The sequence below is a fragment of the Lepidochelys kempii genome, chromosome 7 (genome assembly GCF_965140285.1).
Source record: "Lepidochelys kempii isolate rLepKem1 chromosome 7, rLepKem1.hap1, whole genome shotgun sequence".
Taxonomy (NCBI): Eukaryota; Metazoa; Chordata; order Testudines; family Cheloniidae; genus Lepidochelys; species Lepidochelys kempii.
In genome coordinates, this window is record NC_136386.1 from 61050711 (window position 1) to 61078252 (window position 27542).

General features: G+C 42.6%; 1 protein-coding gene across 4 annotated transcripts in view; it reads right to left on the reverse strand.

The window, feature by feature from the left end:
* Positions 1-2084: 2084 nt before the first annotated feature.
* Positions 2085-27542, reverse strand: part of CHUK (component of inhibitor of nuclear factor kappa B kinase complex) — a 77323-nt gene continuing 51865 nt past the window's right edge. For all 4 annotated transcript variants that reach the window (XM_073353133.2, XM_073353132.2, XM_073353134.2 and 1 more), the window contains exons 15-21: positions 23883-23992; positions 20824-20873; positions 14006-14102; positions 13078-13225; positions 12116-12252; positions 5257-5356; positions 2085-3296 (exon numbers count right to left, since the gene is read on the reverse strand). In XM_073353133.2, the coding sequence (XP_073209234.1) occupies positions 3270-3296; positions 5257-5356; positions 12116-12252; positions 13078-13225; positions 14006-14102; positions 20824-20873; positions 23883-23992 (669 nt within the window). In that variant the 3' untranslated portion in view covers positions 2085-3269. The remainder of the gene's footprint in view (positions 3297-5256; positions 5357-12115; positions 12253-13077; positions 13226-14005; positions 14103-20823; positions 20874-23882; positions 23993-27542) is intronic.

The window sequence follows — 27542 nt, forward strand, 5'->3', positions numbered from 1 at the left end:
CTGCATCAAAAGACTCTTGGACTCATTGCAGCAGCCATAGACAAGCCCTCGCAACAAAATGCATGCCTGAGGGACTGAAGGAAGTGCTGGACAATGCAGTGAAAATGGTGAATTTCATAAAATCACGGCCAAAAAATTCCAGAATATTTCACGTACTTTGTGAAGAAATGGGTAGTATACACAATGGTCTGTTGACCAATACTGAAGTTAGATGGCTGTCACGGGGCAAAATCCTTCTGCGCTTGTTTGAGCTTAGAACAGAAATCCTAGTTTTTTTCAACAGCCACCCTTTCTACCTTGTCAGCTGTATGGAAAATAATGCCTGGCTCCATAGCATAGCTTATTTAGCAGATATTTTGTCAAGAATTAATGACCTAAATTTATCTCTTCAAGGCCTCAATATAACAATTTTCAATGTGCAAGAGCGAGTTGAATCCATGACAAAGAAGTTGCAGTTCTGGGAAAGTTGTTTGGAAAACAATCAAACTGCGTGTTTCAGTAATCTTCATGGCTTCCTGGCAGAACATAAACTTCAGTTGGATCAGTGCACTAAAACCAATGTAATTGCACACCTAAAAGGACTTCGCACAACTTTCAGGGAATACTTTCCAGCTATGTCAGGTGATCATTACTGGATTCGCAACCCCATTTGATTATACCACTTTCTCAACACAGATATTGAACACTAAGGAAAAAGATAAATTGATTGAGATCTCCTGTGATTATGAACTGAAAAGGAGTTTCAGAAATTTGTCATTGATCAACTTTTGGCTGAGTTTAAGAAACGAATATCCCCTTCTGGCAGAAAAAACTGCTGCAGTTTTGTTACCATTTTCAACAACATACTTATGCGAGAAAGCGTTTTCCTCGTATGCACATCTGAAAACCAAATACAGAAACAGACTTGATGCTGAACCAGACCTGAGACTATCTTTCTCCAGTGGTTCCAGACTTCCAAGAGCTATGCAGGAAAAGCAAGCGCAGCCATCACACTGAGGAAATTTAAACTTAAAACCCTGGAAATATTCATTTTTCGGAGGGGGTTCACGAGATTTCACAATTTAGTAAAAGGGGTTCACGGGCTGTTAAAGTTTGGGAACCATTGAGATAAAGTAATGTGTGAGCAGACAAAATGGAACATTGCCAGCTGGTTCTGTCTCACAGCCAGAAGTGGTGAAAGGAACTCAGGGTCCTTTGGTCACGCCTTCCCCTTGTAGATGGCGTGACCATCTCCTTAAGAGAAGAGAGGCTTGAGGCTACACTGGGAACTGATGAAATCAATGGACACTGCTGGCAAAAATGTTCTGATCTCTGGATCAGGGATCTTCAATCTCCCGCATGAAGAGGTATAGACACAGAAGACATTTAGACAAGTGCTCGAATATATTTTAATCCCAATGATCAGAACTCAGTTTGCTGTTTTGGGATGAAATATAATAAATTGGTTAGTCTCTAAGGTGCCACAAGTACTCCTTTTTTTTTTTGTACTTCGTTTACTAGTGAGCTCAATTCTCTATTGCCTTGTATCCTTGGTCACTCATACTGGTGCAAAGTGCATGTAAAATGTGCACCCACTTTGCACAGATGTAAATGACTGCACAAGGAGGCCCACTTAGTGTATTGCTGGTTATTTTGTGGATGATGTGAAATTTACAATTTCCTTCGCTTTTTATTTCTTGCTATTCAGAATTTGGATTTGGTAAGTGATGTGAACTTGTTACTTCATAGCTACCTGGTTTTGAAATGTTTTGGTTTTAGAGTAATTCAGCCTTATATGGAGAGAGACAAGCATGGATCAAGATTTTCAAAAGCAGCTTATGCTTTCGAGTGCTCAACTTAAGACATCTTAAAAGGGCGTAATTTTCAGAAAGTGCTGAGCACCTGCCCTCTATTAAAGAGGTTGGGTTGCACACCCAAAATCACTAGCCATTTTTGAAAATCTTGCCCATAAACTGAAGTCCAGGTAGCCTGTTACCTTTCCACTCCTGTGTCCTGCCCAAACAGAACATTGGCAAGTCAAACCATTTGAGGGTATCATCTTTAAAATGACGCAAATCTGGAACATAATAAGAATCACGAAGAGGTTCTACATAATATAATATTTATCACAAATGAACAAATAGAAGTCTTAAATATTTTAAAGTAGCCAGTGGATATAAAATTCCGTCTGTTTGGAATTGGGGAGTATTTCCTGATCAGTAAGAAACACCTGTCAAAACTGCTTCTCGGTAGACAAGAGTGCACATCGGGGTGGAAAGCCATGGCTGTAGTGTTTTTCTTTCATCCATCAGAAATTGCATTCCGCAGACCAGGGCTCAGATGGTTGGGATTTAGTGGGGGTTGGGGTGCAAGATAACGTAAGTAATACATCATTTTGCATGTGAGATGCCTGCCCCAGGAGAAAAGGGTGCAGTAGCCCAGCACCCCAGCAGGACACTGCAGATACTGCTGTAGCCTGTACTGTGCATCTTGTCCACTTAAGGCAGATATCTGTCTGCACCTAGAAGGCACTCCCTGCCTTCTCCCTACTCAGAGGAAATAAGGAGAACACCTCCCTGGTACCTGCCCCCTCTGCTTCCCCTAGAGCTCACAGCAGCTCTAGCACCAAACAAATTAACGCCAAATGCTGAGGCAGAGGACCTCCCGCCAGGAGAGGTTCTCCATAGACAGAACATTTCGAACAGTGCTCTAATCTCAGCTCATTTGTCAGAGCAACAGCTGCCTCCCTTAGCAGTGCCTATCAGGCACAGACTGCATGGACAGGTCATACTGCCAGAAAGACTGGCCATTGCAAACATTTTCAAACCAAACCCAGGTGCCTAAAAAGCTTCTAAATATAAAGGGTGTCATTTTCAAATGTGCTGAGCATCTGCAGTGCCCAGGGATGTAGTGGGAGCCAGGATCACTCAGCATCTCTGAAAATCAGGCTACTTCTTTAGGTAGCTTAATATGGATTTAAAAGCCCTGAAATGAGGCAGCAGGTTGGAAAACATTTGCCTCTAGCAGCAAAACATACAAGGTAGGGTCTCTGTTGCTGCCCATGTACTTTATAATCAAGTCCGCTAACATCTACAAAACACAAAATGCCTCTTGCAGAACTGTCATCCGGATGCAGTGGGAGAGAAGATTATTCAGTCCTGAATCAGCAGAGTGTGGAATCAACAGCACAACGTTGATACTGGGCTGTTTCATCTCATCGCAGACTGTCAGCCAACCTTGAGCACATGGACATATTGGGGATGGCAACAATGCCCGCTTGACTTCCTTAATTATTTCAGCCAACTCCAATCAAGACTCTAGAAAAGAAGCAAAAGAGCAACTAGAGTTCAGTCAGCTTATCAATTTTCAAATCAATGACCACCTGCCTGGGAGCTGCATTGTCCAAAACCACTCACTGATGGCAGTCTTGGAATTATAAGGAGAGACTGAAGTGGGTAGTGTTTTAACTATCCAAGACCCGCTGGTAAAAACCACAGCTAATCGAGGTATTTCAAAGACTTCTGACATTTCACAAACAGCAACTACTTTCCGGATCAAAAGCCTGAAAAGAAGTCACCCTGAATCTATTCTCAGCATTGGGGAGGAACTGATGAGAAACCAGAAATGAAGAATTTGTGTGGCCAGGGACTGTGAGCTACTGAAACTCAGTATACTGGCAGACAGTTAACCTTTGACCTCTAAGCTACTGGTTTCATCTGACACAGATCAGCAGGGACCAGAAGTCCTTACTGTCTGAAGGCTATTGGGTAACCACAGGAGATGAGTTAATGGTGTCAGCTCAGTCCCTACTATCACAAACCCACCACATTAGCTGGCACTAACTGGACCTTGGTGGTGGTCTCAGCAGCAATACTTGATAAAGTGTCAGAGCTACTGATAAGCAGTTGGTTTGTAAATTAGCAGAAAATAAGGTGAGAAGTAGTAAGCAACAAAGGGTCATCAAAACCAGACATTAAACCCTAAAGGCTAGATTCTGTGCTGTGCCCCTGAAAGGTGCAGCCCAGAAGAGGAGGCCAAGGAGGCTTTAGATAACATTTCATCCTCCAGATTCTGGGCAACTGGGCTCTGCCCTGGGAGCTGCTCTAACTTACAGTAACCTCCCCAGGGCTGCCTATCGCTGTTCAAGAATCCGGTGCTCACTTTGGCTACTCTACCTCCCTACCCCATCCTACTCTAGGGTTTGTGGGGTCCACAAAGGACAGATTATGCTGGCCATATGTTGTTCCCGTGTTGGGAAAATTCTTTACTGGTCTCTTACACAACTGCCACAAAGGTTATAGGGGTCAGAGCAGTGATCCCCTTAACATGTTCTCAAGTGGCTGGTGAGGAGTGGAAGCATATTGTATATGTAGGTTTTAGCATGGCTTCATAGGAAATCATTCTCAGGGAAACGTGTATTGAAGGGAACATCTAACATTCCAGCTAGGGAGTAGCTTAATGTCACAGTTGGAGGAGAAGTGAAATCTTAATCCCAAGGTCACAGCAGGGATATTTAGATAAATGTAACTGCATAAGGAGCTTGCAACAGAACAAGCTGCCAGGAAAGAGTGTGGCATCTGACACAGATCATCATCATTAGTTTGGACACCATACTGAGTGCTCATGGGAACAGCTTCATTTCATCCATTAGAGATGGGCTGAAACAGGTGAGATCCTTGCCTGCTCAAGGGGAAGGATAGGAGGAGAAGAACTAGCTGGCCCATAGTTTCTGCCTAGCCCAATGACTTATGAATTCCAGTTTCTCATTATTTAGAGAAAGGTGAAATATCCTTCTGCTCAGACACTAGGTCCCAGATTGACATCATACTTGTCCACTCACACCACTTGTTCCTCCTATTCCCTACTCACTCTGAACCTTAAGCCCATTCCTACTGCCCCTTCTGCTCTTGTCAAGTCAAAGGGTGGACATGGCTCAGGAACAGGAGAAAAGGTTTACTGCAGGCAGTTCTTTCTACTCTATAACAAGATCTTGAGAGATAATGCTCCCACCACTGTCCCCTGCTTGCCACATCCCTGCTTGAATAGCTTGCCTATTTCCAGAGCCAGGAATAGGATTCCTTAGCTGATGCTTTTGTCAGTGCACCTGCTATCCTTTGTGAGCAACTCACCAGGACACGCACATATACACTTGACAGCAGTAGCCTGACTTGTCACAAAGGACCAGAGATATATTTTAAGATACGCTCAGTAAGCAAAAGCTTCCAAGCCAATGACAGCTTTGAAAATCAAGCCTTTGAATCATAGAAACAGACTTACCATCATGCTGCTGTTCTGCTCCTGTTTTGCCTCTTGAATGATAGTGCTAAAGCGGTCCAGATAGTTCAGATTCTCTTCTATCACACGGGCAAAAACTTCCCTATAAAAAAGGCATAAGGGGGCAGATTTAAACGGTGACTGACCCACTCCTCCGGAAGGAGGACAGGGAGAGGAGGAGATAAATTTACAGCAGTTTATCTGCAATTCAAAAAGTTACTCTGCAACTGTATTTGGCATGCCACTCTGCTGATGCCAAGGGATTGACAGAGGGCTTCCAGCCACCATCCACAGGGCAAAGATTAAGTTAGGAATGATTCACTGCACAATAATATCCTGCACTTCACTCAGGACAGAGCAGAGTTCCAAAGAGGTGCCATAATACTGGAGACCTCAAAGATGAATAGAAATATCATGAATTACCTGGGATCTAATCTGAAGCAGCCAATTTCTAAAATTCTGAGTAACCAAGTATGACCTTAAGAGCCCCTTGATGGCAAATGGCAAAAGACTCACTGTTCTGTAAATACAACGGTTACCAGGCCTGCCAAACTCACTGCATCTTAACGCTGCTGTCATAATATTTATCCAAAAAGCATCTTGTAAAAACTGGTGACCCTCTGGTCATTAATACTGCATGATGTAGAAATGGTTACTTACTGTAATTGTGGTTCTTCAAGATGTGATGCAGACGTGTATTCCAGGTAGACACATTCACCCTGCAAGCCAGAGACTTTTGCCTATCAGTACTCTTAGGGGGGTGGCACTCATGTCTGTAGCCCCTCTCCTGACTATATGAGGCCGCACCACCGCAACCCCTCTCAGTTCTTTCGCACTGAACACCCAGGGGAAGACACTGATGCAGAGAAATAGAGGGTGAGTTGTGGAATACACGTCTGCATCACATCTCAAAGAACCACAGTTACTATAAGTAACTGTTTCTTCTTCGAGTAGATGCAGATGAATATATTCCACCAGGTAGGTGATTCACAAGCAACAACGCTCAGTTCCTTTGCACCAAACGTCCAGAGGAAGACTTTGATGCAGAGGGGACAGAGGGTCCATTGTGGAATACACATCTGTCTAGCCTTTTATCTGACCAGGACTGAACAGTTTCATGCTTGCCTCGCCTGTTCATATCGTATCCGGATTGCATGAAGGGACAAAATTTCTGTGCGGACCATCTCTAGGTGATAACGTCTTGTACAAAGACATGAGCGCTACCAGTGTAAGAGTACTGCTAGGCAAAAGTCTCCGGCATGTGGGGTGCACACATGCCCCCTAGAATACATGTCTGCATCACATGTCGAAGAACCACAGTCTAACGTATGGAGATGTTACTCCTCCAGGGAACGATGCAGCTTAGGGAAAAATACAGGCAAATACACAGCCTGTGCAAATGAAACAGAATCTGCCTTGGATAAGAAGTTTGGGTGTGGTTGGAACATTACCTTGTCCTTGGAGAACTGCATGTAAGGAGGCCCCACCATCAGGGCCTGCAACTCACCCACCCTCCTGACAGGTAATGGCTATCATGAATGCAGTTTTCTGAGACAGAGGTGGCAGTGGACAGGATGCAAGAGAGTCGAATGGAGGCCCCAATAGAGCTGTTAAAACTTCCTATGATCTAATACTGTTCAGAAAGGTACTGAGCAGTACAAGATGAGCATCTCTGTGGGAACAAGGCTGGGACTAGAGAGCTTGCGGGTGTTGCCCTGTATGTAATTCATGAGTGATTGGTCAGAGTGCTCATTATTTAGCTGGGAGTGAATCTGCATGCTGAAGGCTGCGTGAACAGGCAAGAATTGGCTGTTCTGATAGCAACACAGTGTAAAAGGCACCCCAGGCTAGAGAGTTATGGGTACAAAGCTGTTCAACTGTCCAGATTGTACCCTGGGTAATGTTACAGTCTGATGCAGGCCTCGCTGATTTCTCGAACCAATAGTTTTCAGACAGTTTTCTCTGGATCTAGCAGCTCTTCGGAAAAGGACTTGCAATCCTTAAACGTTTCCTAACATCTCACTCACCCAGGCAGTAGACATAATTGGGAAACATCAAGAAGTGCTGCACAGGTTTGTGGGATTTTTAAAAAATGGTATGAAAATTATGGACTATGGATGGCATTATTGAATGGAGAAAGTTGCATGCTGGGACCATGGCCCCCAGCTCCCAGAGATCTCTGGGCAAGTTGTTTCTATCCGACAACACATTGCAAAAATTTCCCAAAAGGCATTGTGCCAGACAGTGGGATACTTACCTGTGGCGCACTGCACTTTGCATCGACACAGGCACTGCTGGTGACTACACGCAGTTCTGACACAGCTGTACACCCATGTAACTTGAATCAATCATAATTCGTAGTGTAGACATAGCCTTGGAGTGAGCATTATTAACATGCATAACAGCCTCACATAAACATTTAAAACCTCAAAAATTTTAGACACAAGGAGGTCTCCCTACTTGGAAAAAAACAAACCAAATAAAAAAAAATACTATTAAATTAAAACCCATCAACTACTACAATACACCCTAACTAAACTATTTATAGATAAACTAATGTGTGAATGGATGAGATGGCACTGTCAGTTGGCATCATCTCACAGCCAAAAGTGCTGAAAGGAATTGAGGGGTCAGTTGGTCACTCCATCCCCTTTTATAACCTCACAGGGGAGGAGCTTGAGGCTATGCAGGAAGCAGCTGCAGCCAACGGACACTGTTGACTAAAGCATTCTGATCTCCAGTGCATGTGGAGCACATATAGACAAGGACTCGAAGAAGAATGGAACACCACAAGGGAAGAATATGTACAACAAGGAGAAAAATAGTACACACTGATTGGAACAGGAGTCAGGCAGGTGTTACAGTTAGCAAAAGGAGTATACCTAATTCAGCTAGAAAGCTGGGTGAGGTTTGAGGGAAACAACTGAAATGCCTGAACATGATTGCAAGTCGTCAGGACAATAAAACAGTGGAACTGGAACTACTGGTGCAGGAGGCCAAACCAGATATTATAGGGATAAGAGATCATGGTGGAATAGTGCTCATGACTGGAATACAGGCATTGAAGGGTATGTGCTGTTTAGGAAAGATAGCAATAAAGGTAAAGGTGGAGGGATAGAGTTCTATATCAATGATGCAGTAAACTGTTAAATAAAATGTGATAGTATATATAAAACTGAATCTGTTTGGGTCAAAATCATTTTGGGGAAGGATTATAAAAGAGGTTCTATTAGGATATGGTTGGGGTATGCAACAGATCTCCAGGGCTGGACTCAGATATGGATACAGATCTCTAATATTATTAGAGAGATAAATACTTTGGGGAATTGTGTCATAATGGAGACTAACTTGCTGGATAGAGATTGAAAAATAAATGTTGCTAATGCTGATATGGCCCAGGTATTCTTGGATGCGATAGATGACAGTTTTCATTTTCAACTTCTCACTGAATTAACAAGAGGTGATGCAATTTTATACTTGGTTTTGATAAGTAGTGAGGACATCATAAAAGAGCTGGTCGTAGGAAATAACCTTGGATCGAGTGATTCAGTTTCAACTAAATGGAAGGATAATCAAAACCAGGCATCAATTATGGTTTTTCATTTCAAAAGGGAAAACTTTGGAAAATTAAGGGAATTAATTAAAGAAATGAACTGGGCTAAAGAGCTCAAAGACTTAAGAGTTGGAGGCGGCTTGCAATTTCTTCAGATCAACTATTCAAAAAACTGTCTGAAATTTGCATTCCAAGCAAGGGGAAAAAATCTTGTAGGGAAAGACTCCAGACCCAGCTGGATGAATAACCACCTCAAAAAAGTTATTAATAGTAAGCAGAGAACCTTTTGGGAATGAAAGTGACACCTTGGAGGTTAGGAAATGTAAGAATAAAATGAACTGCTAAAAGTCTATGTGAATTAGCTCTTGTCAAGGAGATTAAAATAAATAAGAATTTTTTTTGAGAGAAGGTAGGTGAGATAATATCTTTCATTGGACCAACTTCTATTGGTGAGAGAGACATACAAAGAGCTCTTCTTCAGGTAAGCTCAAAAGCTTGTCTCTCACACCAACAGAAGTTGGTCCAATAAAAGATATTACCTCACCCACTTTGTGTCTCTAATATCCTAGGACCAGCATGGCTACAACAACACTACATATGACTTTTTTAGTTCTAGAAATAAAAAGAGAATAAGGAAGGATGAGGTCAGGCTGCTATGTAGCATAGATGGGAAGGAGATTAAAGATATATGTATAGCCCAAAAACTGAATGAACACTTTGCCAAATGTGGGGTCAGAAAGGAATTTCCCCTCAGGTCAGACTGGCAATAACTTTGGGGATTTTTTGCCTTCCTCTGCAGCGTGGAGTGTGGCTCACTTGCCAGGATTCTCTCTCATCATTTCCCTACCATGCCTTAGGCATTGGTGCACCCTGAGCCTTCCTATTTCCCTCCCTGTGGCATCTAATTAGTCTAGTCTCCTGTGGACTGTAATACTTTGGTCTAATTTTGGTTGTTGGATTTAGCGTGCGGCTACTGGTGGCCTGTGACACACAGGAGATCAGACTAGGTGATCTAGTGGTCCCTTGTGGCCTTTAACTCTATGAACTGCCCCTTAATTTATTTTCTTTCATAGTGCTTCAGATAGAGCAGATGTCAGTGCTGGGCAACTTGTATGTCTGCTATTAAGCATCTTCACTCTAAAGACAAAATGGAGGTGGTGATACTGGTGCTAATATATTCTTCTCTTACTCCAAATGGGGCAAGCAGACAAGGTCTGCACCACTCAGTGAGTAGCCAACTCCCAAACTCAGAAAAGAACCTGTCCTGCTTCTAGAGTGAATGACATCACATGAATCTTTTTCACACAGATAAACCCAATTTAAGAGATTCCTGATCCAACTTCCAGTGGCCTAAGAGTAACTCTGAGGCGCACATTACTTTTCCTCTGCCAGTGTACAACTTGACTAGATTCACTGAACATAAATTAGTTAAAGTAAAGAAAAAGCTAGTTTTGGTGAGACAGCAGATACACCAGATTCAACCACAGACTCAAAAAGTAGGACACAGCAGCTACCCATTTTTAAAGATATGATCTCGGCATTGTAGGGTGCCTGCAAAGAAGCACACTGCTCTGAGCTAAGACAAGAACTTTTACAGCAGTTAGGTGTAACCCAGGAAGTCCCTCAATGCGAACTGGCAGAGGGCATACCATACCATAACTCACATCAGGCCTGACATTCATTGCCTCAACACAGTGTTGTCGTAATCTGTAAACACAAGGCATCATGTAAGGTATGCAAACCAGTAAGATGCTGGTCTTTAATATTATCACGTGATGTATGTAACAGGTGGTGTATAAAGAATGATACATGTGTGCTGGAAAAAGGTGTTTTGCAAGGAGTGCATAAATCCAGCCTGTCCTAGACAAAGGAATGTCATCTCACCGGCTTTCCTGCATCTCCAGGGTAAATTGAGCCAGGAAACATCTCAGAGGAAAAGTACATCTACATATAAAGTTAACAAAGCCATCAAGCTAAATGAGCGAAGGGGAAGACCGCTTAGCTATCATGATGGAGCCCACACTCCATGAAGCCTTCGTAGCTCTTGAAATAGACAACAGATTTTGGGAAATACAAGCGGAAGCATAAAGCCATTTTGGCATCCAACACTGGGCAGACAAAAGAGGATAGAGCTCTAGTAATCTGAAAAAGGTGGATCCTTTAGCTAAGTGAGTTGAAGTCTCTGGAAACTTGCTGAAGTTAAGTTTTAGTCACTAGAAAGCATGTTTTGTTTTGTTTTACTTGTAACCACATCTGTGTCTTCTATTCTTGTCACTTAAATATGTGCTCTTTGTTATAAAACTTGCTCTTGTTTTACTACAAAACCATCTCAGTGCTGTCTACTAAACTAAAGGGTGAAGTCCTCAGCTAAACTAACAGGCTGGTGTGTGTTCTGTCTCTTTGGAGGCAGCACATACAACTTCTAGGTATCCGAGAGAGTAACTGGACACCGTTTTGAGGAGACTCAGAATTGAAAGAGCTGTTGGTGTCACCCTGCAAGGAGTAACCAGGTGGGTGGAAACCAAGGTGAGATCACTGTGCAGTGAACAGGCTGCTGGTATGTGGGCTCTGAGCCAAAGCTGCACAGCACAGAAGCAGGCGGTGCCAGAACCCCTTGCTAGTTTGGGTGGACCCTCATAGCATCACAAGAGCAGCAATCGGGGCCAGCAAGTTTCATAAAAGAACAAGACTTCAGCCTCGTTTCTGATTCTGATATTCAGTATGGTTGTAACATACGAGATGTATTAGGACTCTGTCCTTCCACATACTCACCAACAATCAACTGAACGGGAGCTCAAGATCACAGGTTAATTGCTGCCCTGAGCACAGGCAACCTCAGTGACCCCAGCTCCAGATCAGTCAAGAGAAACTGAACAATCAGAGTCCACTTGAACTGAAGAAGATTCAGGCTATTGCAGCTGCAATGGACGCCAAATGCGGCCAGCTTTAATCAGAATTAACGAAAGGCCAGGCAGCCTCTGCCAACAAGAGGACTTCGACAAGAAGAGAGGATGGATTGTGGTTCACAGTGTTTCATAGGCCAGCCTTATTCTATTCTGGTTCTTACACCACGGCCATCACAATGGTATGTCTAAAGTCACAGTTACTCTACCAAAACGTACCAGGCAGCACACAAGCTGTGTGCTTTTCAAGAAGTCCAACGTGCTAATGTATCACAGTTGGAGCCTGTCTACACTACAACTCAGTGAGGGAGGGCAGGCTTTCAGAGCTTTTGCATATAAAATAGGTATACTCTTCAGAAAAGAGACAGACTGGTCTTAGCAATAACCTCCCTTCCTTGGCTCTTACCCATCTCTAGGAGCTGCCATAGAAGAGAGGGGATGGGGTATGTTGCCAAAGGAGTTCGGAGGCAACCATGTAGCAGTTGGAGGGGTGGCTGCACTTTCGATGCTGGAACTCACAAGAGATCGAGCAGAACTCTGAGTCTAGGATAGAAGCAGAATTATTTTCATTGCACATATTCACTGGACACACAGATTTTAGTCCTGCTTCATTTGGGTTTATACTGTGTATACAAGCCAAGAGACCTGCGAATAGTGCATTATGAGCATCATTCAAGATAAATGTACATTAATGCAAAAGCTATGGCAATGAAACATCAAGGCAACGAATTCAAGCCCCAGAAGGCGATGAATTGCCAGTGTTAAAGGTTCTCACATCCACAGTAACTCACCCACATTGCACATACTGTACATTTTAAGCTGAAGTCACCTATGGCACTCGCCCTCCCAAGGCCATGCACTATAGTAACCCTCCTCGCTGGGGAGGGCTGTATATGGTTTCAGAACTGAACAGGCAAGTGGCCGGGAGATGCAAGGCTTGCACTTCCGCAGGACCCGAGGGGGTAGCCTTGGGGAGCAGAGACTCAAACTGATATGACTGGTGCTCCAGCCACACAGTCTGTCTTTGCTTCCCCAGCAAAACAGCAGCAATGTAGGAAGCAGATGTGCTACTTCAAAGCAGGCTTCTTCCTTGTTTTGGCTATTTAGACTAAGTTCTTTAGGATAGCAACTGTCTGTCTCTTGCTGTGTGTCTGTGCAGCACCCAGCAAAACGTGGCCCTCTGAGTGTCACTGTAACAAATAATAAACAGCATGCATAAGCCACAGAACAATTCCTGTATACTCAGCACGTAGTGCTTCAAACCTTCCACAACACTTTACCAACCATCAGAGATCTGACAGGTCACACACTGCCTGGCTAAAGAGGTTACTGTTAGCGTTTAGAGACTTCAATCCTAAAGTCACTTACACAAGCTATTTTCAGCAAATGCCAGATCTCCCTCTGCCTTTTTCCCTGCATCTGCATCACAGAGCTGTCAGCCTCCTTGATGTTATTCAGAGCCACTTCAATCTTTGGAAGCAAATCAATAATCTTCTGCTTACAGCCTAACAGCTTGCTGTAACAAAGGAGAAATCACAATCACTTTGCCATTCAGTGGGGCACAGGCTTTGGAAGAATCAATGTAGCTACACTGATTTTACATCTTGCTATTTAAGGAAAAACTGGATAAACATGTACTTGACCCTCAGCATTTACACTGATAGCTGCAGGCACAGATGCACAACTGAAAGATTCTTTAGGACCACGGTGGCTCCTGGAAGTCTTCGGGTCTAATGATCAAGGTACACAGCACAAAAAGTTCAATGAAAGAAGGCTTCAGGACTTAGAATTTGCTGTATTTTAGTCTTTCTTCACAAAGAAACCTCTTGCCATGGACCCCTCCACCTCAGCAACAGTCACATATGTACTGTTTCTTGAGAGAAGGTTCCCAGAGGAGATGTGAAATGCTTTTAGGAAAAGCGTTAAGGGGTTGTGTTACAGTATGAGTCAAATGAATGTGAGGAGTATAGAGTGTCTGCATGTCCTTGAAGGGGAAAGCAATTCTTGGTGGGGAGCTGCAGTGCCCCACTGACAACAGATAATTTGAGGGGGATGTATAGCAAGTTCTGAGACAGATCTTCCCCTTTACTAGCTTTGAAGGTTTAGGGACAGTGATGGGAATGTGCCCTTCAGCAATCTGAACGGTCTTTGAATGAAGATTTTGCTCTTGGAATATGAATGCAAGGGCTCTCTCTGCTCCCCAACAGAATTAGTATGTTAAAAGGTCTCCAGCTCAGAATGATGGAAGTTGCATTTTGTCTCTGTTTTCCTCCAGAAAGGAAAGCTCTTCTGGTACCTAAGGTGTCCAAAGAGCTCCTTGAGAACTCGATCCTGGCTCTGCACTGTCTGCACGATAATCTTCACCATGTCAGTGCTGTCACTGTAGGCGTGATCTGGAAGGGATACCAATCGTCTGGTTAGCAGAGTGCTTCTCAGCAAAACAGTTCAGACACAAACCCACAGGTCAAAGAAGGATTTTACCCAACAAGCTCTGCCAAAGAAATAGAGACCTACATAAGAATATAAGAGTGGCCATACGGGGTCAGACCAAAGATCCATATAGCCCAGTATCCTGTCTTCCCACAGTGGCCAATACCAGGTGCACCAGAGGGAATTAACAGGTAATCATCAAGTGATTCATCCCCTGTCACCCATTCCCAGCTTCTGAGGCTAGGGACACTATCCCTGCCCTTCCTGTCTAATAGCTATTGATGGACCTATCCTCCATGAACTTATCTAGTTCTTTTTTGAACCCTGTTATAGTCTTGGCCTTCACAACATCCTCTGGCAAGGAATTCCACAGCTTGACTGTGCGTTGTGTGAAAAAATACTTCCTTTTCTTTGTTTGAAACCTGCTGCCTATTAATTTCATTTGGTGACCCTTAGTTCTTGTGTTATGAGAAGGAGTAAATAACCCTTCCTTATTTACTTTCTCCACACCAGTCATGATTTTATAGACCTCAATTGTATCCCTTCTTAGTAGTCTCTTTTCCAAACTGAGAAGTCCCAGCCTTATTAATCTCTCCTCATATGGAAGCCGTTCCATACCCCTAATCTTTTTTGTTGTCCTTTTGTGAACCTTTTCCAATTCCAATATATCTTTTTTGAGATGGGGCGACCACATCTTCACACAGTATTCAAGATGTGGGCGTACCGTGGATTTATATAGAGGCAATATGATATTTTCTGTCTTATGATCTATCCCTTTCTTAATGATTCCCAACATAGTTTGCTTTTTTGACTGCTGCTGCACATTGAGTGGATGTTTTCAGAGAACTATCCACAATGACTCCAAGATGTCTCTGTTGAGTGGCAACAGCTAATTTAGACCCCATCATTTTATACGTATAGTTGGGATTATGTTTTCCAACGGGCATTACTTTGCATTTATAAACACTAAATTTCATCTGCTATTTTGTTGCCCAGCCACCCAGTTCCGAGAGATCCTTTGATAGCTCTTCACAGTCTTCTTGGGATTCAATGATCTTAAGTAGTTTTATATCTGCACATTTTGCCACCTCTTTTTTATCCTTTTTATCCTTTATTCCAGATCATTTATGACCCAATTAAAAAAGAAGGGGGTTAAGTCTACTAAATCAAAAAGCCTTCTCCGGTGCACGCAGTTATACTACACATCAATCATCTGAACCAGTCAGAGCACAGGGGAGCTGACACTAATCACCCACCTCTCCACACTCACTATACAATTCTAGGCACTCTGCCCAAGCGATACTTTCCATAATGACTACAGCTATTTACCCATCACATAGCTATGCAAAAATCCCTCCTCTGACTGCCCTTAGAATACCCTCGCCACAATATTCAGGGCTGTCTCAATTTCTGCCACCCTCCCCACCATCACGCCAGCCAGTATAATTTAAAAAGTGGGGAAGGAGGAGCAGAGGGAAAGATTAAGAATGTTAGATGCAATGGCAAGGAAGGGAAGATGCCAGAAAGCGATCATGTGTATTGTGGGCATGAGGATGAGGAACTGCAAGGACATTGGGCATAGAAGAAAAGTCACAAGAGTGCATGAATCAAAAGGTAGAAGGAGCATTTCTGAGTTTGGGCAAAAATCACATTGGGAAGAAAGCTACTAGAGCCTTCCCTGGGATAGTGCTTGGGGTGTGCTATAGACCGCTGGGATCCGATCTGGATATGGATAGAGACCTTTTCAAACAAATATTTTGCCTCAGTCTTTAATGAGGCTAATGAGGACCTTAGGGATAACGGTAGGACGACAAATGGGAATGAGGATATAGAGGTAGATATTACCACATCCAAAGCAGAAGGCAAACTTGAACATCTTAATGAGACTAAATCGGGGAGCCCAGATAATCTTCATCCAAGAATATTAAAGGAACTGGCAAGCCCATTAGCAAAAATATTTAATGAATCTGTAAACTCAGGGGTTGTATGGTATGACTGGAGAATTGCTAACATAGTTCCTATTTTTAAGAAAGGAAAAAAAGTGATCTGGGTAACTACAGGCCTGTTAATTTGACATCTGTAGTATGCAAGGTCTTGGAAAAAATTTTGAAGGTGAAAGGTCATATTTAGGGATTAATAACGAGGATTTTTGTTATAAACTGGGGATGCATCACTTGGAAGTAACAGAGAAGGACCTCAGCGTATTGGTTGATCATAGGATGACTATGAGCCGCCAATGTGATATGGCCGTAAAAAGGCTAATGCGGTCTTGGGATGCATCAGCCGAGGTATTTCCAGTAGAGATAAGGAGGTGTTAGTACCGTTATACAAGGCACTGGTGAAACCTCATCTGGAATATTGCGTGCAGTTCTGGTCTGCCACGTTTAAGAAAGATGAATTCAAACTGGAACAGGTACAGAGAAGGGCTACCAGGATGATCCGAGGAAAGGAAAACCCGTCTTATGAAAGGAGACTCAAAGAGCTTGGCTTATTTAGCCTAACCAAAAGAAGGCTGAGGGGAGATATGATTGCTCTCTATAAATATATCAGAGGGATAAATACCAGGGAGGGAGAGGAATTATTTAAGCTCAGTACCAATGCGAACACAAGAACAAATGGATATAAACTGGCCAACAGGAAGTTTAGACTTGAAATTAAATGAAGGTTTCTGACCATCAGAGGAGTGAAGTTCTGGAACAGCCTTCCAAGGAAAGCAGTGGGGGCAAAAGACATATCTGGCTTCAAGACTAAGCTTGATAAGTTTATGGAGGGGATGGGATAGCCTAACTTTGGCAACTGATCTTCAACTATTGGCGGTAGATATGCCCGATGGGATGTTAGATGGGGTGGGATCTGAGTTACTACAGAGAATTCTTTCCTGGGTGTCTGGCTGGTGAGTCTTGCCCACATGCTCAGGGTTTAGCTGATCGCCATATTTGGGGTCGGGAAGGAATTTTCCTCTAGGGCAGATTGGCAGAGGCCCTGGGGGCTTTTCACCTTCCTCTGCAGCGTGGGGGTATGGGTCACTTGCTGGAGGACATAGGTTAGAGGTTTGTTACAGGAGTGGGTGGGTGAGATTCTGTGGCTTGTGTTGTGCAGGAGGTCAGACTAGATGATCATAATGGTCCCTTATGACCTTAAAGTCTATGATTCTATGATTTCAGTGTAGCACTAACTTGAGACTCATCAACGCAGTAAAAATGGAAACCTGGGACTAACTTGACTTGGACTTCAGTTTTCAGAGTTTGTTTAGCCCAGGATACAATTATTAAGTAAGCAGGAAACACCCGATAAATGTTTGAAAACCCCCAAAATAATAACTGTAACTAACTAATAAATTAAGAGAATGTCACATGTGAGTATGTAAATGTGCACAAGTTGGGACATTCAGAGAGAAGGGTGCTACAATCTCCACAGCACTCCCACTCCAGGCCTCCACCAAAGCACTCGCTAAAAGTCCATCTAATTTTTGAGCTAGAGGTGTAACTTCCAACTCAAAGAGGCATAACCGCGCTAGTTCTAATTTAGCTAGAGAGCTAAAAATAGAAGTATAGCTGTAAGTGGTGGTGTGGCAGCTAGCCATCTGAGTATGTGCCTGTCTAAGCCCATAAGTATATACACAGGTGCCTGGCCCCTCCCATCACTTGTGGTGCCATGGATAGACTTATTTTTTGCATGCTAGCTTGATCAGCTACACTTGACTAGGTCATGGGAGTGAAATCAGACCCAGGACTGGTTACCACAGATAGATTAATGGATTTAAGGCCTATGAGCTATTTTTCCAGACCTTTGAGAAAAAGCCAAAAAATCATTTAACCAGAACAATGCTAAGAAGGACTTGACTGTTTATCCATCTGTTCCACCTCCTTCTACTAGGAGTGTGAGCTTCTCAGGGGGCAAAAGCTGCCTTTGTTTTTTCTATATGTCCAGTGACCAGCACAATGGGGCCCTCATTCCTGACGGGGAACTCTAGGTACTACTGCAGTAGGACCACCTCCGCCATATAGGAAATGGTTACAAAGGCTGAGCTCTTGGTGAGGTTTTAGGACAGCAGTGTCCGTCATAGTGATCTTGCTCAACAATTCCACACGCATGGATTAAAAAGGCCACTGGGAAACTCTGGGAGGACGGCTGATCAGCTTCCATGAACTGAAGCATAACATTTAGGTTTCAGAGTAACAGCCGTGTTAGTCTGTATTCGCAAAAAGAAAAGGAGTACTTGTGGCACCTTAGAGACTAACCAATTTATTTGAGCATGAGCTTTTGTGAGCTACAGCTCATGCTCAAATAAATTGGTTAGTCTCTAAGGTGCCACAAGTACTCCTTTTCGTCTTATAACATTTAGGGTAACTGGAGGGACAGGGTGTGGCACAACTGCATTTTGGTCGTTTTGTTTGTTCCATGTCTGACTTTTGCTTTCTGCATCAACTCCTGGTTCTATAAAGCCTTGAGCCCTGTCAACCTCAGACCATGATGTTTCTTAGGGTTACCTAACCAGACCGAGGTGTGGCTTTTACCTGCTCCCCTGACATTGTCCTCCTGGCTCTTGGCACAGGAACAGGGAGAGAAACCATCCACCAGCTCCAGCCCAACCTTCTAACCAGGGCCAGGACTCCCCTATCCAGTGGAAGAGGTGTGACTCCAGCTTGAGGCTCACAGTAACTACCACCCCCATCACCAGTTCAGAAAAAAAGTGTTCCTCTCTCTGTCTTTAACACTCAGGGCCATTCCTCGTAGATAGTTATCAAAGCCATGTTAAGTAGACTAGAATATCCTTTTTGCCTGTATGGTTAGAGAATCAAAGAGTAAGTGCTAAATGTATCTGTTTGCCTGCATCCCAGTAGAAATCTAACAATGTGATCTGATTAGCTTGTAGTTGCTAAATCCTGTTCCTATCTTCTAATGTTTCATTACTATATTCTATTGACTCAGAGATCAAAGGGGGATATTATCATTTAGATGGGACTGGTGGTGTAATAATATTATTGTCCTCATCTCTTCTCAAAGCTTGTAATTCCAAATAGTAACTACCTGTGAACTGTCTTGAGAGTTTGAATGGCTGTTGCTAGAAGTATTGTCTGTGAAAGGACCCATTGAATAGAGATCACAAACTGTCAGCTCACTTTCATCAAAGCCCACATGGTAGAGTTACCTGTCAGTGCCCTACCTACTTGAACTATAAAGGAAGCTTTGGGCCTGATCCTTTTCATCTCAGGTCTGCTTAAACTTTAACAGGGAAGGTCTAAGCCATAAGACTGAGGTTTCCGGGTTTACCCTGAATTTCTCATGGAAGAACGTGAACAGACTCTATAACTGGACTGTCTATTGGACTGTAACCTTTTTATATGGATTCCAGAAAGACTTTTACAAATCAGCAGCCTTACCATCTCAGCTACGAAGCTGACCTAAGAACTTTACACACATTTGTATGTATATTGAGCTCTTAGAAATACATATTTCTTTTTATATATATTATATATATTTTATATATATTAATAAATCTTAGACTTAGTTAATAAGGATTGGTTGTAAGCATGCATTTGGGTAAGATCTAAAATATTAGTTGACCTGGTGGGCAATGTATCTGATCCTTTGGGAGTGGTAGAACTTTAAATATGGTTAGGGACCTATCAAATTCACAGCCATGAAAAACGGTATTGTCACCTTTACTTCTGCGCTGCCTTCCCAGCTGAATGGCTGGAGAGCAGCAGCTGCTGTCCAGCTGCCTAACTCTGAAGCAGTACTGTCACAGCAGCAGCACAAAAGTAAGGGTGGCAATACTTCAGAAGCTATTTTGTTACTGGCTTGGTGAATCTAATTTTAGAATAAACCACCAGTTTGGCAGATTGTTTCACTCAGGGCAGACTGTAAGTAATAGGGTAGACATTCTCAGCGTGGCCCATCAAGGCACTACGATCACATTAGAGCATCTGTTCTTCCTCTCTCCCCTCTCATCTGGGTGTCTGCTTGGGTTTGGCCAGTGACAGTGACCTGACAAACTGAAAGCGCTGTAAGTAGCATAGAAGGTTTTGACGGTACCATCCCACACTAAAATAAGATCTGAGCAACAAGGCTGGGTTGGTGATCTGCATGATTTTCTTTAAACCTTAGTAACTGACTAAGAAGGGTTAACAGCATGCACAGCCCTGGAGCAATTAAGCCTTAGACAACAAGACCAGAACCCTATCACCTTTTACCTTATAGCTGATGCTATGTAACACCAGACTGATATATACATCATGACACCTACCTCCTCTACCCCAGACCCACCTGGTCAGGTCCAGGCCAAAGTTAAGGGGTGTGGCAGTTCTGACACTATATAAAAGAACGTGTAATGAAAAGGATCACTAAACAAGTTACATTTTATGGGCCATCTAATTTTTTGGTAGTGAAATTGATATATGATGATATTTACACAACTCACAAATGTTGCCGACATTTCCTCCACTCACCACCTATGTCTTTGGACAGGCACACCATCAAACCACTCCCCTCAGCTCCCACCAAGACTTTGCGGTCTTCCCCACCCCATCACTCTAAGTGTATCTCCACCCCTCCTTGTCCAGCATTCCCTCTGCCCTGCCGCAAATGGAAATGTAAAAAGTCTGATATTTACTGTTGAAAGCAAAGATTACTTGCAAGGTTTGAGTTTTATGTAGGTCATAGAATAAGCCTGTTCCGTACCTGGAGGTCTTGGTTTTAATTGCTTGTATAGTTCTATGGCTTTTTGTTCACTGCAAAAAGAAGAAATCACTTCATACATGTATTCAAACACACAGAGGAACTGATCATCTGTAATATTCAAGAGTAACAAGATTTCATATTCAGGTCTTTATTAAGATAGAGCCAATTTTTAAATCTTACTAATAGATATCCTGCCCCTCCAACATTAGGAATCCATGTCAATTCATTCCATGATAGAAGTCCACATTTCCTAAAAAGATGTCCCTTTTTCTTCACAATTCTGTATTTACCTTGCTGATATTCAGTCTAAATGGCATTAATTCTATGCTTTCTTCAATTACTTTGAACATATTTATTATTGCCATAAAATCTACCAGGATTTTGTTCCCATATAACATTTAAACATTGAAGGTTTGATTTTAGTAACTTTGTTTGCTTTTCTTCTGTATAACTGCCTGACAAATTCCCCATTTGCACTCATGTTTCCTTGATTGCTCTCAGTTCCATTGTGGACATTTGGGAAGAGTACGAGGAAGAGATCACCAAAAAGGTACATTTCTTTCTCCCTTTAAAGTAAGTTTTGATACTCTGCCTACCTTAAATAACTCAAAAGCGGCTACATGTGGAAGCTTCCAATGTCATGTCAAATCCTCCCTTTCCTATTTCAAAAAGTTCAGCATAATCTTTCACAGCAGATTAGTTTCTCCCATCATGCAGACCATTCATAAACCTGGAATCTCCCATTCCTTGGCCAGCCCACCCACCCACCTTTACTCACTCCCAGAGGAGTTTCAAGGGAATCACATATTCCAGTCAAATGTCCTGTGTTTTGTCCCAGTAATAATATATGTATAGAGCACCCTCCTCCACAAAAAGGCTGGGGTTGCTGAACAACCACAACAGCATTTTCTTGTTAACTATCAGAAAATACCCCAACCTCAACAAAATTACCGTCAGGGTGGGTAAACAAAAACAATAAGAAAAAAAAACAGAACAGCAGCAACAGCAGGAGTAATTTAAAAACACCTCTGAAAAAAACAAGTTTTTGGTGTTTTTTGAGTGGGGAGATGAAGTAGCCAGATTTCAGGAAGGAGGGAGTTCCACACTGCAGGGACGGCCACAGCCAAGGCTCGACCGCAGGCCTGCTTCAGGCATGATGGTAGAACCCCGAAGCACCAGGTGGTGTGGGAGAGCAAAATTCCATTAGATAGAGACTCAAGAAGGGAGTCTTAAATATAACCAGAGCCAGTCCCATTCAGAGCTTTATAAACGAGTAAGGATAACTGACTGAATCTGCCACTTAATAGGCAACTAATGTAAAGAACACAATGCAGACTGAATATGCTCAACAACTCAAATTTGCAAGCTGTCATGCGGTTTAATCTGAACGAGCTGCAAGCGCTGCATCAGTCTTGCTGATAGCCCCACAAGAGGGAATTACAACAGCTGATGTCTCAAGATCACAAGGGCTTACACAGCCACTGCCAGTTCGTCACGAGTTAAATAAGCACTGGAAATAGCTAAGAGATCGCCTTCTTCTTGGCACCCCCAAACTAGACAGCAGACCACTACACTGCACCCGTAATGTAGGGGGAAGAGAGCTTATTAGCATTCAACTCCCTCAATTAAGTTTTAGATGCTGTGCAAACAAGTGTGAAGATCCAGCAGTCTTTCTTGTGCCCTAATCCCAGCCCGGTGCTTGTTGGTATGCACTGGTGCTTGAAAAATCAATACACAGAGGAGAGAAAATCTGAGACAAGGATGGAGAGAAAATCCCCACCCCATCATACCCCAGTCTGCTTCTCAACCCTGCCAGCCCCCAACTGCCACGAGGCCAGGCACCCAGCCTGCTCTTCACCCCCCGCAACAGTGACTTGCCCAAAGTCATACAGGGAAACTGACACAGCTGGGGAAAAAACGAGATCTCCTGTGCCTCTGTCCAGTGCCTTAGCCACAAGATCATCCTTTCTTCTCACTTCCTGGCTCTAAACATTCACTTACTCAGGAAGGGAAGGGACATTTCTTCCTGCTCTCGGCCTGTCTGTGGTTTACGTGATAATTGGTTACATACTCAACAGCACATTTTTTCCCTTATCCGTTTCAAGTAGGCTTCCTCCACCCACTCTGAACCCCAATGCCGAACCAGCAATTTCACGACACAAATTACTCATCAACACATCAGACAGTAGTCTGCAGCCCTGATCAGACCTGTGGCACTGCTGGAGACTGCACACCAAGCCAGCTGGATCCACTACCATTATCAGAGAGTAACCAGCACCCCTCCTCCTGCCCCCGTTGGCTGCTTTCACTCCAAAGTAAATATACTGAAATGTGTGCACTTACTCTGAATTGACAGCAGCGTAACTCAGAGCAGATATGGCCCCAGAACGCCCAGGATGGACAGTGTGTAGGGAATCATTCAGGGATGTACAGTGAATAAAGCAGAGATCAGGAAGACACCTACCTCGGTTAGTACACATTCACTGAGCACTGTATAGAACAGAGTTTCTTTGGAAATAACAGATCCAATAACTATAGGCTATATGGTTATACGTATGCACAAAGGGACAAAGTTAAGACTGCATGTGCAAACTTTACTTTGGCACTTCCTAACTTGAGTGCTTCACTTTACAACCCTTATGTTCTTTTAAAGTAGGATTTAAATGGAATATACTAACGATTTTCAAGTTCAAGGTTTTTGGTTTTTTTTTTAAACAAATGTTATTATTGCTCCAAAACCACATTGAAACACTTGATGTTTGAGAAAATATTGTCATTTTCATACAATAATGGCTCAATGAAGTTTACTTCCCTCTTTGGGCTAAAAACAAAGCAAGAAAAACTTTAGCTCTCTCAAGCGTGCAGTTTTCAAATAGCCTGGGTATATAATTCTAGAGTACTGAAGTGTAAACACACCCACTCTTCCCCCTCCCACTCCCCACACACTTACTTTAACCTCTTCAAAATGGAGAATAAAACCAAAAAAGAACAAAAAATATAAAACCTGTTACAATGTAAAATGATTTCAACAAGTATGAGAGAATAGCCCTTTTCCTTACAGACTCTCCATGACATCTCCCTGGCGCCTTGCATATGGACTCCTCTGCAGTTCCACAATCTCTGTGTGCAAAGCCATAATCTGTTCATCTAGGTATCCGATATCTCCAGCCTAATGAGAAAAAATAACTCGCCATAGATCTCAAGTTTTGACTGGAAAGTGACAGTCCACGTATTAAACAATTTCAGGAGCAGAAATACATAAAAATCAACAAAGATTCCCCAAATTACTTTGTTCAATAGACAAGTGAATCTGAGTGGAACAAACAATTTACTGAAAGTGAGAGTCTTGCTGTCATTGAGGGACAATAATCATTCACTAGATCAGCTGCTGCTATAGTTCTACTACGGAAATCAGACCAATTTCCACACAATGTACGATACCCTCAACAACCTTGGATAGACACAGACAATACCAACAAACTGAAAACGTATCTTCTTCTAACAAAGGATTCCTCTGGAGTCAGCATTGTTGCGTTAACCACATCCACAAGACCACAGAATCAGCAGATAGTCTCAATTTTGGTGCCAAAACTGCTCCCATATATAAGCTGTGGAACTGTATTACAGTCCAAGTTGAGATGCTTCCAGAACTTGCAAAACTTAAAAAGCTATAAATAGATAAACTATGTACCTGAATAGGAAAATGCCACTGTAGTGATTCCCTCTGTTAAGAGGAGACAAACTTGCGGTAAGTCCATACGGTCTGTTCTCACACGTAGAAGGAATCTACTAGTCTGGAGTCATGTTGACAAGTGAACATATTGTTACTCCAAGTGTGAGGTATGGAAGAGACCAGGATGAGATGAGGAGACACATGTAGGGAGAATGGCAGACTGAATGACTCTGACCAAAGACAGCACTGGAAGAAGGTGTTGTATCTCCTTGCGTCTGATCAACATACGCTTTGATTGCCAGAGATCTGCAATTCTTCTCATAAGAGGTTCCATTTCTTCTACCCAGGTTATGGAATCAAATGAGTTGACCTTGCTCTGAGACTTGTAGATGTTCAGATTTTTTCCCTAAATTCTTTTAAAATAGCTAAACTGAGTCATCAGTAGATGGTAGATTTTGAATCTTTTCGATCTTTGATTTTGCCAGCAAGGATATGAATTATGAATGTATCTGAATTCCAGATGGACTGTGTCCTAATCAAATGGAATTGGATTGTTCTGCTGACATCCAGGTGACTGCATCTGTTTCCTTGGAAATGCATGAAAGTTAAGCCATAAGAAAGAAAAGTTGTCCCCTCACAGAAATGATACAGAGCAACTATAGTAGTTCAAGAAACCTGGTAGTAGTTTCAAAAAGTACTCTGGGTTGAAAAAACCCTGAGGATAAAATAAAAATGTCACTTATCCTTCTAAGAGAAACAACTGGAGTTTGACAAGACAACCTTAACTTCTTAATTCTTAAGAAAAAGAATCCAGGTGGAAGCAGCACTTGGATCAAAACACTGCTCCATCTTCAGGGTGCTCAAGACAGGAACATGCAATAGAGTGCTGAGACTAAGCCTTATTAGTCAAGCCACCCAATATGGCCCAAAGACAAGTTCTGTTAGATGCTGACGTGGCATTAAAGCTATCCTGAGAGAGCACTGATTAGAAGGCTTCCAGTACTAGCTATAGACAGAGAAGAGAACGTCTACCAATTACTCTGGGAGATGGACCTCGAGGTCCAAGTCATCAAACTAAATCTGCCGGGACCCAGACACTGGACATTACAATGGCATACCTAGGCTGGTGGGGGAAAAACACCAAGGAAACATATGGACATCCTCCTTGATTCAGGAGAACCAGAGGAAACACTAGATGTAGCATTTTCTAATCATCCTGGACACTTGAACAAAGAATGGTCAACAGGGGAAGCTGCAGTAAAGACCATAATTCAGCTAGTGTGCTGGCAGTAGCACCAAGGACACATTTCCTGTGTCATGCAAGCACAACGATCAAGAGGGAATCCCCCGCATCTTATGGACATCCAGAAAAATCAGAGGTAGGACCCTAAACTCCCCTATCCAGAGGAACAGGATTATGGATGTCAGATCCTGAAGCCTTTAAACTGAGCCTTTCCTAACTGGGCCCTGCTAGAAAAAAAGGTTGAGCAATTTGTGGAAAGGGACAGGACTCTATATAAACACCCCACTTCCACAGGACACACTTTATTTAAATAAATAAAATGCAGAGTGTTAGGCAACACTAATATAGGAATCACCTCCACCATCTGAATGCACTGTGTAAAAGCTGCTTCAATATATTTATCTGACTGGCCCACAACTACTTCCAGAACACATGAAGTGATGCTTTATTGTTTTGGAGAAAAAAACAGTACAATTCCAAGACAAAATCAACATTGTGCTGGAATAAAGGTTTCACAGATGTTAAGGCTAGAAGGGACCATTATGATCACCCAGTCCGAGCTCCTGCACAACACAGACCTGAAAACAGACCAACGATTCCTGCATTAAACCCACATCTGGTAGTTGAGCTGGAGCTTATCTTTTAAAAAGAGCCATCCAATCTTTAAATTCAAAGTGGAGGGACTGGATAATCTCCATCCCAGAATACTGGACCAACTGGCACACACTACAAATTCGGCAGCAAGGATTTTTAATAAATCTAGTAAATGGATAGTAGTACCATATAGACTGGAGACTATCAAAAGCAGTTTAAGGGAAAAAAGGCTCCAGGCAACTACAGACCTGTTAGTCTGATCTCAATAGCATGCAAGACTTTGGAAAAAACTTTAATTAATCTTTTCTTTAAAGACATGGAGGTAAATGGAAAATAGGACAAAATGCAACATGGGTTTACAAAAGGCAGATCACACCACTAACCACTTTCTTAGGCAAGATAAATGATAGTCTAGACCAGGAAAATACAATCAATCAAATCTACCCGGATTTCAAGTTCCACGTTGGAAATTATTAGATGAATTCGAGAATATAAACTGGCTAAAAGGGAAAGAACAATGGGTTGTGCCTGGAAGAAGGTTATTAGTGGAGCCTCCCAACTATCAGTCTTGAGACAGTTCTTATTTAATATTTTAATTAGTGATCTCGGGACAAAAAGTAGCAATGTACTAATGAAATTCACTGACAACACAAAATTGGGAGGCATCAACACAGAGGAGGAAAAATATTATCCAGTAAGAACTGAATAACCTAGAGGATTGGAGGAATAAAATGGGATGACATGTAATAGTACAGCGTGCAAGGTCATGTACTTAGGGGCTAAAAACGAGAATTTCTGCTATAAACTGGGAGCTCATAGTTGGAAATGACAGAGGAGGAGAAAGTCCTGGGTGTATTGATCACAGGATGACTATAAGCCACAAATGTACCAAGGCCATGAAAAGGATAAAGGCGATCCTCGGATGTATAAGGTGATGTATTTCCAGCAGAGATAGGGAAGTATTAATACCATTATACAAGGAATCCGTAATACTGTATACAATTCTGGTCACCCATGTTCAAGAAAAATTAATTAAAACTGCAAGAGGTGCAGAGTAAGGCTGCAAGGATGATCAGGGGAATGGAGAGGCTCTCTTATGAGAAGAGACAAAGAGCTTGGCTTTCTTAGCCTAGCAAAATGAAGGCTGGGAAGGGATCTGATTGCACTCTATAAACACATGAGGGAAGTAAACACCAGGGAGGGAGAAGA